At 21.9% G+C, this 18380-nt stretch overlaps 5 protein-coding genes across 6 annotated transcripts; 4 read left to right on the top strand and 1 right to left on the bottom strand.

Annotated features, from left to right (window-relative positions):
• Positions 1–473: 473 nt before the first annotated feature.
• LOC122860785 (pheromone-binding protein-related protein 6-like) lies at positions 474–2650 on the top strand. 2 transcript variants are annotated; one of them, XM_044164765.1, is made up of 6 exons: positions 474–696; positions 1063–1150; positions 1239–1291; positions 1738–1882; positions 2168–2232; positions 2314–2509. In XM_044164765.1, the coding sequence occupies exons 1-6, from the start codon at positions 610–612 to the stop codon at positions 2329–2331; spliced, it is 456 nt and encodes a 151-aa protein (XP_044020700.1). In that variant the 5' UTR covers positions 474–609; the 3' UTR covers positions 2332–2509. The 2 variants fall into 2 exon arrangements, with proteins under 2 accessions (XP_044020700.1, XP_044020699.1); XM_044164764.1 differs by having other exon boundaries at positions 477–696; positions 1738–1894; positions 2314–2650.
• A 1023-nt stretch (positions 2651–3673) lies between these two features.
• Positions 3674–5104, top strand: LOC122847815 (general odorant-binding protein 83a-like). The gene is made up of 6 exons (XM_044145670.1): positions 3674–3791; positions 3857–3932; positions 4032–4120; positions 4194–4293; positions 4379–4456; positions 5100–5104. The coding sequence occupies exons 1-6, from the start codon at positions 3729–3731 to the stop codon at positions 5102–5104; spliced, it is 411 nt and encodes a 136-aa protein (XP_044001605.1). The 5' UTR covers positions 3674–3728.
• A 1056-nt stretch (positions 5105–6160) lies between these two features.
• Positions 6161–7264, top strand: LOC122860784 (general odorant-binding protein 69a-like). The gene is made up of 6 exons (XM_044164763.1): positions 6161–6303; positions 6397–6472; positions 6549–6637; positions 6712–6811; positions 6882–6946; positions 7013–7264. Exons 1-6 carry the CDS (start codon positions 6238–6240, stop codon positions 7028–7030), a joined length of 414 nt encoding a protein of 137 aa, XP_044020698.1. The 5' UTR covers positions 6161–6237; the 3' UTR covers positions 7031–7264.
• Positions 6262–11395, bottom strand: LOC122860783 (nodal modulator 1). Its single transcript, XM_044164762.1, has 3 exons — positions 11010–11395; positions 10825–10921; positions 6262–10755 (listed from the first exon to the last, which is right to left on the bottom strand). The coding sequence occupies exons 1-3, from the start codon at positions 11153–11155 to the stop codon at positions 7387–7389; spliced, it is 3612 nt and encodes a 1203-aa protein (XP_044020697.1). The 5' UTR covers positions 11156–11395; the 3' UTR covers positions 6262–7386.
• A 2479-nt stretch (positions 11396–13874) lies between these two features.
• On the top strand, positions 13875–18321 carry LOC122860782 (WD repeat, SAM and U-box domain-containing protein 1-like). The gene is made up of 14 exons (XM_044164761.1): positions 13875–13984; positions 14901–15072; positions 15141–15286; positions 15352–15581; positions 15652–15890; positions 15948–16163; positions 16243–16373; positions 16448–16646; positions 16707–16852; positions 16914–17116; positions 17179–17471; positions 17529–17876; positions 17936–18080; positions 18158–18321. Exons 1-14 carry the CDS (start codon positions 13875–13877, stop codon positions 18319–18321), a joined length of 2742 nt encoding a protein of 913 aa, XP_044020696.1.
• Positions 18322–18380: the final 59 nt, after the last annotated feature.

Here is an 18380-nt window from a genome sequence, read left to right as displayed (position 1 = left end):
TTATTAATTAATTTCCAATTTTATTATAATAAATTAATAATAAATAATAATTTCTTTATTTTATTGTATTGTAATCTTTTATCAGTACAAATTATTATTGTTTTTTTTTTTTTAAATGAATAATTAAATTAATAAATGAGCATCGCAAATTTCGATTTTCGAAATAATTTTTCTATATTTTTTCTATATTTTTTTATTCTTTATCAATATCAATTAATTTTTTTTCCTGATTTATTTTTCTATAGATAAATAAACTGTTTACATGACTCAAACAAAATTGTCATGTAAAAAAATAAGCATCTACACGTGTCAAGTAAATAAAAAAAAAAAAAAAATATATATAGATCTAAGCTTGCACGGGATAAAAGCACAGGCGCTTGCAATTGCGCACAAATATTTGCAATATAGGCCAATCCAGCTAGTGATAAAGACAGACAATAAGGGACGATCATTATTTATTTTTTTTTTATTTTTAACAGTGATGTATAGTTATACATCAACACAAACCCAGTCAGTTTATTATCAAGCTTGTACTTGATCGGGCGTTTCCATAAGATCAAAATCATCCAAAAAAAATAAATATATATACCATCAAAAATAATTATAGAAATGTTTATAAATAAACAAAGAACAACAATGAGGAATTTAGTGATTACCATGATACTGATTTTTCAGATTTCATTTATTTACTGTGAAGTAAGAAATTATATTTTTAATTATACTTATGCATTTTTTTTTTTTAAACTTAATTACAGTTTATTTTTCGAAAAAAAATAAATAAAAATTGCTGGATTTTTTTTTTTTTTGTTTATAAAATTACAGGGTATTTTGTTAATAAACAAAAAAATTACTAGGTAATTTTTTTCATTCAAAAAACAATTACAGAGTAGTTTTTTTTTTATTAGTAAAAAAATTGAGTCGGATTTTTTTGTAGTTATAAAGAAAAATGCTGAATTACTTTTTTTTTTGCTTAATTAGTGTGTATTAAATATGTTTAGAGTATGTTTAGAATATTTTTTTAGCATAAATTATTATAATTTTTATTAATTATTTGTTTTTCAGTCACGTCCCAGTTTTGTATCAGATGACATGATTGCAGCTGCAGCAAGTGTTGTTAATGCGTGTCAAACGCAAACAGGCGTTGCTACAGGTAATTATTTATTTACAAAATTTTATTATTTAAAAAATCAATACTCATCTAGGATTGTTTTGAAATAATTTTTTTTTTTTTTTTCTAGCTGATATTGAAGCTGTTAGAAATGGTGATTGGCCAGATTCAGAACCACTAAAAGTAAACTAATTTTAACTTAGAATTTTCTAACACAAAAATAATTATTTATTTATAATAAAATAAAATTAATTTTTATGCAATATATTTAAATTAAAGCTACATATTAAATAAAAAAAAAAAAAAAAATTTTATTAATTAATATTTGAATAATTATATTTATAAAATAAAATAAAATAATTTTTGAAATTAGACAAAAAAAAAAATTCATTTCACTTCGTTAGTTATGTTAAATATAATTTTTTCAATAAAAATAAAATTAAAAATATTAATTTTATTATAAATTTTCAATAAATAATTTTAGTAATTGAATTTTAATTATTTAATTAAATAATTAGTTATATTTTTTTCCTGAAATATAGAAAAAAAAAATTTGTCTAATTTTTGTTTTTAAATTCTTTCTTTTGCTAGTTAATTTGGTTAATTAATATATTGTTAATTTTCAACAGTGTTATATGAATTGTATGATGGAATCATTTGCACTCATTGATGACAGAAAAGAAATAAGTCTAAATGGAATGTTATCATTTTTCCAACGAATACCAGCTTACAGAGAAGAAGTTGAAAAAACAGTTAGAAAATGCAAATACATTGGTAAACACTTAGGTATCTATAATATATTTTTTGTATTATTTTATTACTTTAATTTACATATTATTTAATGACTCAACATTAACAACATATCATTACATTAATTATAAATATAATTAAAACAAAAAGTATACTTTTTTCAATTATGAAAATGTTTTTTTTCTTTTCAATTTTTATTTACTTTTTTTAGTTATATATTTTATTTCAAAAATTTTCTTAATGAATGCAAATGTAATTAACATTTTTTATTGTAAATAATTATTGATTTTTTATTATTTTTATTATTAGCAAATGGAGACAATTGCCAGTATGCTTATACATTCAACTTGTGTTACGCAAAATCATCACCAAAAGTTTGTTAATTTTTATAATTAATATTTTCTAAATTTACCTCATGATTTATGAATGGTAATTATTTATTTTTTTGTTTACAGACATATTACCTGTTTTAATTGTGATGACAATCATTAAACTGCCATAAAAAAAATCATGAAAATTCATTTTTTAAATTGGAATTATATCTTACAAAATTAATGGTGACCAAAAAGAAGCTCAATATTATACATAAAAAAATAATTGAAACATAATCGCCGAATATTATATCCAAAAATGGATGAAAAATTAATTAATATACGTAATTAAAATTAAATACAATCATGATATTTGTTATTAAATATATTATATAAATGTTTCATGTACGTCTTTAGACAAATAAATGTTTTTTTTTTTTTTAAATTTCTGTTGAAATACAAATTTTTGTTCTCCTTTTAATATTTGTCTTTTTAATTTAATTTTTTTTTTTCATTTTAAATCGATTGATTATCAAATTTATTACCAAAAAATAAATTAACAAGCTCTTGAGAATATTAATCTCAAACAATTTTAAATTTCCAACAAGTTTTTTTTTATTCAATCAAGACAATTTTTTTTTTATTCTTATTTTTATTCATAGCAAAAAAAAAAAAAAAAAAAAATTAACAAGACACAATAATTAATTGATGAATTTGTACCAATAAATAATTCATTTGTTTTTTTAGTTTGAAAAAAAAAAAGAAAATTAAAATATTTGCTACAATTTTATAGCTTGTTTTCCTTAAAATATTCTAAATGAATATTATTTATGGAATCAACGTCATTGTAATTATATTTTTTATACACTCTTTACTTTGTAACGATAAAAAAAAGTTTATTAAGGTAATAAATACTGATACAAAGTCCTCGCTAGTGGCAAAAAAAAAAAAAACATGATCATAAATCAATTGAATATTGATAATAAAAAATTTGTAATAAAATAGCAAAATAGGAAAATATACAACCTTCATTTTTTTTTTACCTTTTCAACATTCCTTTAAATCAATGATAAATATTTTTTCAAATTGAATTAATTATAGTTAATATATAAATCAAACAAAATTCATTTAAAAAAAAAAAATTGTTAAGTAATAATAAATCATATTTTTATTTGAAAAAAAAATAAAAACAATCAATAAAAAATTATAAATATATATTATTATTTTACTCAAAAGTATCACGATATTGTCGTCAAATATCTTATATAATTTTCGAGTAAATATTTAGATGATTTTTAAATGGATAAAGATATTTAAATATCTTTATTTGAAAAAAAAAAAAAATTATATTTTTCCTGTTTCTGTCAACATCATTATAATATTTCCGCAGTCATTAAATTATTATTATTATTATTTTTTAATTAGTCATTCGAGATTTATGAATTTTTATAAAAAACTGCTGATGATGCCTTATAAAATAATAAAATTTTTGCAATTTTGAATCAGTATTTTCAATAAATTGTTGCTGTTAACTTCGTCAATATTTTTAATTTATAAAAATGACAAAAGCAATGTTGATTGTTTTATTTTTTACCAGTTTGGTAATTTATACTTCTGCTGGTGTAAGTATGAATTTATTTAACTTAATAATAATTAAAAATTAAATGAACAAAATTAATATTTATAGCCAGTACCAAAAGAATTTGAAGATGTTGCACCGGAAATTAGAAAAATTTGTTTAGCTGAAAGTGGAACAACTAATGGTAAATAAATAATAAAAAACAATTTTATATTTTAATTATAAATAAATTTAATTATTAATTTTGTTATAAATTAATTTTTTATATATATTTCGAATTTAGAAATGGTAAATGAAGTTGGACTTGGAAAATTTACTGAAGATGATAAATTAAAATGTTATTTACGTTGTCTTTTCGATCAATTTCGTTTGGTAATTATTTGATATACCAAATTATTTAAATTATTGTTTTTTTTGTTAATTAATATTTGTTTAAATTTTTTAGATGACTCCAAAAGGTTTGAACTTTAAAGGTTTCTTAGCGTTATCTCCACCAAATATGAAAGAAAAAGCAGTAGTAATGGTTGAAAAGTGCAAAGAAACAAGTTCGTATAATGTTTTTTATTTTTAGCATTTATTAATTAACATTGTTTTATTAATAACAATATTATATTATTTGTTTTTTTACAGCTGGTAAAGATCTTTGTGAATTATCTTTCAATCTTCACAAATGTTTCTACGAAGCTTTTCCTGATGTAAGTTCACAAAGTATTTTTATTTATTACCAAAAAAAAAATAATAATATTAATTTTATAATTAATTACTAATTCATAATTATTATTGATTCATCAATTCATTAATTGTGGATTTTTTCGCTTTTTTTTTAGGATTATTTTATCATGTAATTTTGACAACGACTAATTGGCATTCATGGAATTTACAATCAACATGGAAAAAAAAAATGAACTCAGCTGTAATAAATTTTAATTGTTTATAAATTGTTATTGTATATTGTATTTTGAAAAAAAAAAAATTAAAAGTTGTTTATTTAATTTAATAAATCAATTTTTTTTTATAATTTTTTAAGTTTTTATTTTGTCGTTTGACATTTTTAAATCAATTTTGTTTTTGTTTTCAATATACTTATGGTAATTTTTTTTTGGAGTAGTTAAAGCCTGAGTCTATTTGCTTGAAAAATTTCGACAATGTCTAACGATGCGTTTCCTTGGGAGAATTTCTATTTGATTGACAACAGAGAAAAAAAAAATATGAGAGCGATTGTCTAGAGCTGACCGATGGCAGTTATTGTTTTCACAATAGGAGAAGGAAAATAGTTTAAAAACTAAATAGAATAAATTTACATCTATATGATTTTTTTTAATTTCGTGATTTGGTTTTTAATTACTATAAGATTAATATATCTTTCTTTTGAATTGCTGTATTGACTGCGAAATCAAAGTACACTTTTTTTTACAATTTGTAAATAATATGTCAATTGTATAATATGACTTTGTCTTTAAAAATTGAATAATTTATTGTATCTTTTTTTATAAATAAAACATAAAAAATCAATAAATAATTTTATTTAAATACCTTACCGAGAAAATATAACTGATGCATGTTTTTAAAAGAATTCAATTAAAATTTTATCACCATCTAATTGATAAGTAAAAAAAAATAAAATAAATAGTAATAAAATTTATTCATTCGATATATTTCATTTCTCCGAATCTAGCCTGTCTAGTATCTTAGAAAAAAAAACGAATAAATAAAAAAATAATAATTCAAGTTGAAAAAAAAAATAACAAATAAATTTCAATTTATTAAATCTGCAAAAAAAAAAGTAATAAACTTATTTCTATTTAAATCATTATAATATTATTTTTAATTTAAAAAATTAGTAATATATGCTTATTTATTTTTTGAAAATATATATTCTCATTAAACATTGATTATATTGATTTTAAATTTAAAAGTCTTCGCTGTTATGCAAAAAATTTTCAAAAACTAAATAATATATGTATCATGTTAAATTTTGACTTACAAAAAATCCAAATAACTAAATAAAATACTATTATTATTATCAAAATGATTAATTTTAAGAAAAAAAAAAAACAAAAAAATAGAGACCAAGTCAAAGTTCGTTATTAAAATTATACAATCGAGATATCAATTAAAATCTTACATAATATTAGCATGCACATTTTTAAATACCACAAAAAATAATATTTTTAAAAGTCATTTATCTATTTTATCTATTTTTTCAATCATGACAAATATTTTTTCATTTAAATTTACCATCTCGTGTCAAATAATTAAACATAAAAAATAAATAAATAAACAATCACTGACTAAAATATGTAAAAGTTTTTTTTTTCAACTCATTGATATTCAATCATCAATCAATTTTTTTATAATTATTATTTTCCAAGTAATTTTCTTTATTAGGTAATTTTTGTCGTTCTTATAAAATATACTGACTTTTGAAATTTTGCCACAGTGTAAAATTAACATTCAGTATTGTTGGCAAAGTTTCAAGTATTCTTAAAATGAATAAAAAAATTATTTCCATCTGTTTTTTTAATTTTTTATATGTATTTTTTGTTTTTGCTGGTGTATGTTTGTTATAAATTAATTTAATAAATAATTATAAGCTTTATAAAATTATATTTATTGTATATTTTCATTAATTAATTTATTTATTTCAGGAAATTCCAGAAGAATTTCAATCATTTTCAAAAGATCTTCGTGCATATTGCATAGAAAAAAGTGGTGTTAATGGAGGTATATTTTTAATTTATAATTTTATAAATTAAAATTAACTATTAAATTAAAAATTAATTCTTTTTTTAATTTTTAGAATTGATTGAATTAGCTGTTAAAGGTCTTTTTGTGAAAGACAGAAAACTTGGATGTTATTCATATTGTGTTGCTCAACAATTAGGATTAGTAAATAAATTTCGAAGCATGAAATTAAGTATTTAATTAATTAATAGTCAAATGAATATTTTTAATTATTTTAGGTAACCGATGAAAAAATGGATTTCAAAAAATTTTTAATAATGACTCCACCACGTTTGAAAGAAAAATCAAAAGTTCTTGTTAGTTCCTGCAAAGATACAAGTAAGTTATAATTAATACATATTTATACCTGTATATATATATTTTTTTGAAATATTATTTTATTTTTTAGAGGGAACTGATAGCTGTGATCTTGCATACAATATAAATTATTGTTTTTATAAAACTTATCCAGTAGTAAGTTTCAATAAAAAAAAAATCTATAAACCATAAAATTAAATTAACTTTCTTTTATTTTTACAGGAATTTTTCATCATATAAATAATTTTAAAATATTAAAATTTTTTTATATTCAAATTAAAACAATAAGTAATTTTCAAATTTTAAAAAATTAATTATTAATAAAACAAACGAAATATAAAAATACTGTCATATAGATATTTTATTAATATGTACAATAATTTTGTATGAAATACATAATTCAAAAAAAAAAAAAGAAATACAATTACAAAAAAAAAATAAACGATATTAATATTTTCTTAATTATCAAATAAATCTGGCAGTAAAAAATTTTTTTCCAACAAAAAAATTGAATGTAAATGACGACAAAGACAAATTACAAATGACAATTACAAAAATTTACTTTTAAAAAACGAAAAAAAATTGACTATTTAAATTTAAACTTTACGTGGTTTAACTTTACGTTTATTGATATTCATAATTTGTTCGACAATAATATCATCAGCTCTTGGATCAATTGGTGCAACTTGTACAACTTGTGGTTTATTAACAGGTACACTTTTATTAAACTGCACAATAATTAAATTAAACCAATTAACTAAATTATCACGTTTTAAAAATGCAATTGCAACAATTAATATAAGTGGCAATGCCATTATTGATGATTGATTCATATCATTATTATCAATATTACGTTCAACATTAAATAATACATCAATACCTTTAAATGATTCATTTGCATTAAAATAAATTGGTATTGTATTATATTTAAATATTGCCTTGGACAATGTACTTTCTAATTGTATAAAATATTTTTTATTATTTAATTTTAACGATGGTAAATGAATTAAAAAACCTGGATTATAATTATTACTAAATTTCGATGATGACAATGAGCTTTGATCAATACTTGATGTATAAATTGGTGTATCTGGTTGATCCTCACGACATAATTTAATTTTCAGCGTACGATAATATTCTGGTTTATTTGTTTTAATATTAATTGATACATCACTACGTGATATTGGATGAAATACAACAAATTCAATACCATGTGTATCATTATTATTGATAAATACATCAACAAATAATGGCGAAGAACGTTGTATATGTAAATTTGATTGTACATCATTTTTTAATTGTATAATGTAATTAAAGTTTGGCTCAAGACCACGTATTCTAAACATACCATTACTATCTGTTATTGATTCTTCTTGATTAACATTACAATTTTTATCATTACATATTGCTTCAATAGTTACACCAGTTTCTGCTTCACCATTCAATGCTTTAACAATACCATATGCACTAAATGCAATTCTATTACCATGTAATATTATTTTCATTGTTTCACCTTCATTAATTTTTATAATTTTTAATGATAAATCAAATTGATATTCTTTCATCATTGGACGTAAATAATAATCACCTGGTGATAAACTATTAAATACCAATTGTCCATTATTATTTGTTATACTATTTTTTCTATAATTACCATTATTACCACCAGATAATGATAATAGCACACCATTTAATGGTAATTTTGTATTATCATCAATGACATTTATTATTATTTCAGCTAGTTTATGAGCTAAAAATACACCATTAGCATCTGGACCAGTTATTGTATAGCCAATTTTATCAGCAGTTACTGTATAATTAATTGTTCTACTTAATGGACCAATCATATATTTTCCAGTTTTATCAGTTATCATTGTATGTACTGGTACATTTTTATCATTACCAAATATTTTAATTGTAACATCATCCATTGGTGGTTGTATACTACCAGATATTATTATACCAACATGTCCATTAAATGTTGCAACATCATCATTACAATCATCCTTACCAATTACTTTAATTGATGCATGATTAAATATTATTATATCTGATATTGGTGTTATAATATATGTTGTATCTGATTTACCATTAAATTCAAATGTATAACGATATACACCTTGATTTGCAACTTTTTTAACAATTGTTGGTATTATTTTGTTATTATTATTTTCCATAACAACATTAACTTTAATATCATGTTGTTTATCAGCTTCTGATGTTGTACCATGAATTGGAACAACAATACGTCCTTTATGACGATGTTCAATTGCTGATAATATTATTGGTTGTTGATTATTTGTATTCCATTTGTATGTTTTTTGTTGATAAATATGACAACCTTTTGGTGTAAATATATATTCACCATAATTTTTAACACAATTACGTGTACTACCAGCAGGCAATGTTATTGTTATTTTTTTATTTTTATTATCAATATCATCGTATTCAATTGAAGTATCATGTGATGATAAAAATGTTACTGAATAACCAGTTTGTTTAAATACTGGTACAATTGCATGCTCTGATGTTATTGATATTTTTTGACTTGATTTATCCCAACAATAAATATCATTATCAATTAACAATTCATAATGACCTGGTAATATATTTGTAAATTCATATTTACCATTTATTGCATTAATTGTTTTAATTATTTGTCCATCAAGAATTTTTAATGTTACTGATATTTCCATACAATTTATTAATGATTGTTTCATACATTCAATTGTACCAATAACTGTTGCTTTTAATTGTGAGAAATTTATGTTGTTTATTGGCATTGTGCTAACATCAATTGTATGCTGTAATGGATAAAATTGTAGACCATTAATTTTTTCATTATGATTAACAACAACATTAAATTGATATTTATCTGGTTTTAAATATAAACAATATTCACCAGTATCTGAATCAGTATTTATTTCACGATGAAATGTTGCCATTGAATTTTCAACAATAACACTACGTATTGATTGTTTATTTTCACTTGAATGTTTAACATTTCCACATACTTTATATGATGATGGATAAATTATTGGTATTATTGGTGAATTTGTTGTTATTTCAATTGTTTCAACATCAAATTGTAAATTATCAGCAATTATTTTAAATGTATATTGTCCTGATTTTATTTTTTCAATTGAATAATAACCATTTTTATCTGTTGTTGCAATATGTTTACCTGATATATATATTTTAGCATCAGCAACTGGTATTTTTTTTGATGAATTAGACATTAAAACTTGTCCACCAATTGTAAAACCAGTTATTTTAAAATTTTTTGTTAATACAACACTTTTACCATTAACTTTAAATGACAATTCACTTGGTTGAACATCAAATTTTGTATTTTTATTTGAATAATGTGGTATTATTTTATAATCACCATTTGTTAATGATGGAAATTTAAATTCACCATTGTTATTTGTTTTAACATGACAAAGATAATTATCAAAACCAGATAATTTATCAGTTAAACAATCTTTAAATTTACCATTACCATAAAGTATCAATGACACACCATTTATTGGCTGATCATCATCACTAATAACTTTACCAGAAACATCAAAACCAAATACAACAAGACTACCATCTGGTAATTCTGTGTTGCCTTTATTTACAATGACATTATATGTTGATTTATCAAATTTCCATACATCATGTGATGCAGTAATAATATAATTACCTGGTTGTATTGGTGTAAAAAAATATACTCCATCATTATCAGTTATGGTTTCACCGACAATCATGTCATTTTGTATTTTTTCTTTGTACAATGTTATTTTAACACCAGCAGGTCCATAAATAACATTTTTATTATTTGAAATTGTTGTTAAATGTCCAGTTATACCAAAACCTTTGAAGTCAAAATTAATATCATTACCGTCAGTACATAAATTATCACCTTGATAATCTATTGGTACCATTGATGGCTCAAAACTCCAGCCTGGTGGTGGCTCAACCTGTTCAATTCAATTACAATTAATTAATAATTATTATTTTATAAATTATTTTTTTGTTGCTTTTGTTACCTTTAATGTGTAATTTCCTTTTTGTTCGAGTGACAAAAAATAATAGCCATTTGGAAGAGCAACTGTTTTAGCCTTTGTACTACCTGATGATGTTATCCTAGAAAAATTATTAATTTGTTATCAATTAGCTACATCATCAATATGATTATATAATAGATTTATTTTTTATTTTTTCTTTTACTTACAATTTAACTTCAACTTGGCTGTAATCTAAACTTTCAGTTTTATATTCATTTTTTATAAAACCACAAACACCATCGGGTTCTTGTGATAAACTTAATTTTAATAAATTTATTAATGATAATATAATCAATTGAATTTTGAAGAGCATGATTATTGATTTTTTTTGCCGATTAACCGGCAATTTTTTATTTTTATAATAATTAATTTGGTATTTATTTAGACGAGGTAATTTTTTATATTAAATATTAATTTTTAAATTGAAATTTAAATGTTAATTATTTATTTAGTAATAACATTATGAAAAATTAATTATTTAAACAATCACAATTAGAAAAAAAAAATAAAAATTGTGACACACTTGACACTTTTTTTTATTTCTTTTTCAATTAACCTTAAAAAATTATTTTTGTGTGATGTGGCGCGAGAGGGGGTGGGGCAAATTTTCTTGACCGACAAATGGTAAAATTAATTTTTAAATTTTCCCGCGAATGTTAATTAATTTTTTAAATTTGAAATTAATTATCCAAGTCGTTATTGGTAAAGTAAACATAGTAAATAATTAAATATTTTTTGTATATTGAAATTTGTTTGGTTTATTTTTGGGTTGGGAAATATGATTTATATTTAATTGATGAATTTTTGGGGTAAATATTATATTTGTGTATTTTTTTTCAGGTTGCTATTGTCATTTGGACACCTGTTATATCGATTTTAGGATGACATACATCAAAGCACACATAAGGTCAATAAATATTATATTGTTTTTTTTTTTTTTTTTTATATTTTTACCTGGTGGACAATTGTCCACAGGTGTCGCGGAACAGTTTGACGATGTATCTATTTATGAACGGTTGTTTTTATATTCTAGTTTTATAAAAATATACATGCTTCATCGATGTCATTGTCATGACATTAATATAACTTAAATAAATAGATAAATATTTTTTTAAATTCATTAAACAATACAAAAATATATTTCGAAATAAATACAGTTTTTAATTATGAAAATTTAAATTGATTTAAATTTAAATTATTGTTTGCTAATTTTTTGGTAAGTAAATCAATTCTTTGGAATAATAATTATATTTTATTTATATTTTTATTTAAATAACGTAATTTAAATTAGTGAAAGGAAGTTTTTTATTATAAATTATTTGACATTATAATTGTTAATAAGTTTTTAGTGTTTTTTTTTAATTTTATTAATTAGCTTTGTCTTTGTTTATTAATTTTTTTAATTAGTTAATGCATTTTTTAAATTATTCTTTTGTAGATTATTAATTCACTTTACTAAAAAAATAATGAAAATATTATTTATTTAAATTTATTTTAAAAAGTTTAACAACTTTTCAAAAATAAAATCGATAAACATTCAAGAAACCTCCACGTCATTTAAAAACTTTAATGTCCTCAAATTGTAAATTCACAAACACAAATTTATTTAAAATACTGTAAAGCGATAATTCAATACAAAATTAACAAGAAAAAAAAAAAAAAAGGTGACGATAATTCGACTGCGTTTGTCGCACATGCTTATCGATCCTCAAACATGAAAAATAAATAAATATATATATCAATAAAAATAAATATACATAACAAGTAATCGAAATTTGATAAAAATATGTCTATTTTTAAATAAAAATAAGACTAAAAAAAAACATAACAATGACAATGTAAATTTATTAACATTAGTAAAAACATAATGAACATACCCTAAATAAAATTTTACTCAAACGTATTATTAGGTTTGACGTTAGCGATAAAAATAATAATATTTATTTCATTGACCCTTCATCATCATTATCATCGTCATTAAAAATTTAGTATTCATTGAATATTTAAAAAAAAAATACACAAAAATCACACAATATACGAACAACAATTTATTTTCATAATCGATTTGAAAAATAAAATAAATAAAATAGTTATATGTATTATTATCATCATGCATCTTGAATGTTAAAAAGTTGTTATTAACTTAAGTTTTTTTTTTTTTTTTTAGCTAGATAAAATGGAAAAAAAAAATAATATAAACAAAAGGAAAATAAACAAATGTAATAATTGTGTTTTAAATTAATAAAATTCTATGAAAAATAATTACTAAAGTTTTTTATTTCTTATATAATTATCAATTAATTTATTTTTCAATTTTATTAATTAATTTAGTTTTAATTCTGTTAATTTTTAATTTTTCAATTTCGTTTATTTTTTTTTAATTAATTAATTTATTATCTTTATTTTTACAACAAACAGAATTAAAATTAAATTAATTAATAAAATTGGAAAATAAAAAAACAAATGGATAATTATAAGAAATAAAAAATAGAAAAAGTATAAATAAATAAATAAAATTACAAAAAAGAAGAAAAAAAATTAGGGGTTGATGATATAATGTAAAAAAAAAAAAAAATAGTTTATAAGGGTATGTAAATATAGAGGGTGATAAACTAGTGTCAGTGTCATTTTATAAATAAAAAAAAAAAAAAATAAGGTATAAGAAAATTTTCTTATACCTCATTGAGCCAGTATGACGAATGTCGTGGTTTTTTTCTGTATATATATATATTTAAAAATTATTTGAATAATGCAATAATACAATACTGAATACTTAACTTAAAAATGAGTAAAAAAAAAACAACGTACACAATATTTTTAAAAGAGATAATGATAATAAAATAAATATAATTTATTCATATTAAATTGCAGAGATAAATAAAATGACAATAATTACCACGTTAGTTTGCATATGCATATTGTTGGCAAATAAATTCACAAATAATTTATTTATTAATATTTTTCGATTTGCAGATAAAATATAGAAAAAAAAATAATAATAAGTGAGTGGTATTTGATTAAAATCAGTAACAATGAAAACAATGATGGAGGATGTTCATCCACTTCAAGTTTTGACAATGTATCAGAGTGATGTTAATAGTGTTGATTTTGCTGGTGATTGTATTCTAGTTACTGGATCTGGGTAAATTATATATATATATTACTTTTTTTATTTCATTTTTTATTTCATTTTTTTATTCAGTTGAAATATTATTTTTATTTTTATTGCTTAATATTATTCTTTATTTTTTTTTATTTATTTTTTTTTCTTTTATTAGTTAAATTGTAAAAAAAAAATAGAAATTATTTAAATTAATTTATATAAATTTTAGGACAATTATATTTTAGTGTTGTTTAAATAATAGAACAATAATTTTGTGAAAGTTTTACTTAGAAATGTTTTTTTCATTAGCAGAACCTTCATCGAAAACCCCACGGTTTCGCAGGGAGGTTCTAGCTGTTTATAAAATTGAAAAAAAAAAATATAAATAATTAAAATTAATTTGTAAAAATTTTAGAATAATTATATTTTAGTGTTGTTTAAATATTAGAACAATAATTTTATGAAATTTTTTCTTAGAAATATTTTTTTTATATTATGATGTCTTTTGGGAAAAATAGCAAATTTTAGAAAAACGAAAAATTGCAAAAAAAAATAAAAATAATTGAAATTAAATTTTAAAACTTTTAGGATAATTATATTTAAGTGTTGTTCAAATAATAGAACAATAATTTCATGAAAATTTTATTTAGAAATATTTTTTTTAACCAATATGACCCGCAGCGAAAAATAATAAATTTTTTCTGCAAGTAATGGCAAATTATAAAACTGCAAAAAAAATAAAAATAATTGAAATTCATTCTCAAAATTTTAAAGATAATTATATTGAACTATTGATTAAATTATAGATGCATAATTTCATGAAAATTTCTGTTGGAAATATTTTTATTTCCACGATTTATAAATATAAGTTTTTATTTTTTTTTTTGCCTCCATAAACTGTCTTCATTTTCATTCTAAATATTAATCAATTAATATATTAATTATAATTATTTAGAGATAAACGTGTTAGAGTATGGGAATGGCAAACTGGTACTGGATACACTGAATTACCATATTCACCATTAATGGGTCATAAATATGGTGTAACATGTGTTAAAGTCAGTCCACAATCAACAATGCTTGCAACTTCAAGTATTGATGGCACAACACAATTATGGAACTTGCGGGTAATTTAAAAAATTACAAATTCATTATTCATAATAATTACATAATTATGTTTATTCTTTTATTTAAGACTGGCTCAAAAATTCATACAATGGTACAACCTGGTGGTGAATCAGTACGTGTTTGTAAATTTTCACCAGATTCAACATTTCTCGTAACATCAGGTGACAATGGACAAGTTTGTCTTTGGGATTTAGTTCGTAGAAATCTCATAAGGTAATATTAAAAAATAAAAATAAAAAACACAATATATAATTTATATTTTTAAATTTTATTTAAAGATCATTTCAACAACATGAAGGAGCTGTACAAAGTTGTTCATTTACACCAGATTCAAATTGGCTATTAACAACATGTACATTTGGTGTATTAAATTTTTTTTCAGTACATGAAATTGTTGATTCAGCTGTTACAAATTTAACAAGTACAATTAATGTATTTGCAACTGTTGATGATGCACATGATCTTGGTGTTGTTAGCAGTGATTTTTCATCAAAAATAATAGTTTCAAGTAAAACAAATAAATACAATTCAATTAGCTAATTAAATTTTATAATTAAAAATTCAATTTAATTTTACAGATGCTGAAATATTAGAGAAAATATTTCAACTAGTAACATGTGGTAATGATCATTATGTTAAATTATGGGAAGTACGTGTTGTACAGGGTAAAAATGAATTATTTCCAACAATGGCAAGTTTAGTATTATCAAAAGTATTAGAAAAACACAGTAGTGCATTGACTTGTGTTAGATTTAATTCAAGTGGTTCATACATTGCCAGCAGTGGTCTTGATAAAACAACAGTCATCTGGGAAACAGTAAGTAACTTAATTAATTCATCAATTAAAAAAACATTAATACAATAATATTATTAGGAAAGTGGAAAAATGGTATCAGCATTAGTTGGTCATAAAAGATATGTTGCTTGTTGTGCATTTTCACGTGATGGTACATTACTTGCAACTGGTTCAAATGATCGTAGTGTTATTGTTTGGGATTTAACTGGTAATAATTTAACAATTGATTCAAGTATTGTTAAACATTGTAGTCCAACAAGACATGCCAACAATGACAATGACAATAATCAACAAGTATAGCTAATTATATCAAAATCATCAACATTTATTTAATTGAATTATTTTTTTTTTACATATGTACCTTTAATTTTAGGAAAAAAATTGTGTACGTTATGCTGAAACATCAGAAAATGATGTTAATTTATTATTGACTCTTGATGATCATGGTGGAGCTGTTAATAGTGTTGGATTTCATGGAAATCAAATGATGGCATCAGCATCAGGGTGCGTTGATTACATAAACTAATTTATATTTATACATTTATTAAATTTTCGTTGTTGTTTTTGTATCTTTGTAGTGATAAAATGGTAAGAGTATGGAAAATTGAAGAAGAAAAAAATGAAGAAACAATGACAATTGAAATGAAATTTAATGAAAAAACTTTTAGTCCAATTGATGGACATAAATATAGTGTTAATTATGTTGAATTTAGTCCATGTGGTGATATGCTTGCATCATGTTCACTTGATGGTACAACAATGCTTTGGGATACAGAGGTAAATTAAATAATAAAAAATTTAATTTATATTATATTTAAAATGTTTAAAAATTAATAGAGTGGTGAACAAGCAAGAGGATCATTTGTTAATTCTGGTTCTGGTATTCGTGTATGTCGTTGGTCACCAGATAGTTCTAAAATAGCAACAGCTGGTGATGATGAAAAAACAACACTTTGGGATACAAATACATTGGAAGAGCTAAAGTAAATAAATATATAATTAATTTAAATAATTAATAATATTAATTTAATTAAATAATTATAGAACATTTGAAGGACATGCTGATTCAGTAAATGCTCTTGCATTTACACCAGATTCAAAGTATATTGTAACAGCTTGTAGTGAAGGTACATGGAGAATATTTGCTGTTGAAGCTGATTCATCAGCAATTATTGTTGTTGATGCTCATGATCTTGGTGTTCAAGGTTGTGATTTTAGTGCAGCATCATCACCATTTCTTGTACCTGGTATTTATTAACTCAACAAGCATATGAAAAGAAAACAAATGCATATTCTTTTATCATTTAAGGAATGAGACAAGCATCAGCAGACAGATATTCATCAAGTTATGCACTTGCAACATGTGGAAATGATTCATTGGTAAAACTATGGCAAATAATGATACAAATGGAAGAAAGTAGTGATACATTTGAGTCTGATTATTCACCAGATAGATCAAGAACAGTTAGTGCAATATCATACAGAGAAAGACGTGTATTAAATGGCCATGGTGGTAATGTTATGGATGTTAAATTTGCACCAATGCATGGTGAAATACTTGGAAGTGTTGCAACTGATAGAACAGCACGTTTATGGAGTGTTGTAAGTTTTTCAATAATTATTATTTAATATTAAATATATAATGATTTTAAATTTTAGAATTCTGGTGTTTGTCTTCATGTTTTGGAGCATCATGAAAGTTTAGTAACATGTTGTGATTTTTCTGGTGATACATCATTATTTGCAACTGGTGCACTTGATAAAACAATTGCAGTATGGCGTTTACCACAACAACTTGTATCACAAAGTAATTTAATTGATCGTTTACGTAGTAATAAACGTAAAGTACTTGATTGGACAACTGAAGATGTTATTAAATGGTTAAATGAAATTAATCTTGGTAATTTAGAAAGCCAAGTTATTACAATGCATTTAAGTGGAAGACTTTTACTATCAGTACCAGAACAAATATTAATTGCTAGATTAAAAATATATGAAGATGAACAAGTAATTATTGAATAATTATTTTGTTAGCTTTATATTATTAATTAATTATCTAATTGCAGATAATGGAATTGTTTAAAAAACATTTGTACTGGCTTAAAAAACAAGATTCAAATCATGATGATAATATTGAAGATGTTGATATACCACATGAATTTCTTTGTCCAATAACACATGAAATTATGAGAGAACCAGTTAAATGTTCTGGTAGAAAAAAATTACCACAATTTTTCCAATAACATGTATTACTTGATAATTAAATGTTTGTTGATTTTAATTTACAGATGGTTTTATTTATGAAAAAGCAGCAATCAATGAGTGGTTTTTATGTGGTAAATATACAAGCCCAATGACGAATGAATCACTTGATGACACATCATTTACACCAGCAGTACAATTAAGATATGCAATATGTTCTCTCCTTCATGGTGATGGAACAGATGAATAAATTGTACAAATTTTTACCTCTGTAATTTAAAAAATAATTGTAATTATTATTATATCAAT

The sequence above is a fragment of the Aphidius gifuensis genome, linkage group LG1, assembly GCF_014905175.1.
Source record: "Aphidius gifuensis isolate YNYX2018 linkage group LG1, ASM1490517v1, whole genome shotgun sequence".
Taxonomy (NCBI): Eukaryota; Metazoa; Arthropoda; class Insecta; order Hymenoptera; family Braconidae; genus Aphidius; species Aphidius gifuensis.
This window is presented reverse-complemented; position numbering and strand designations above follow the sequence as displayed.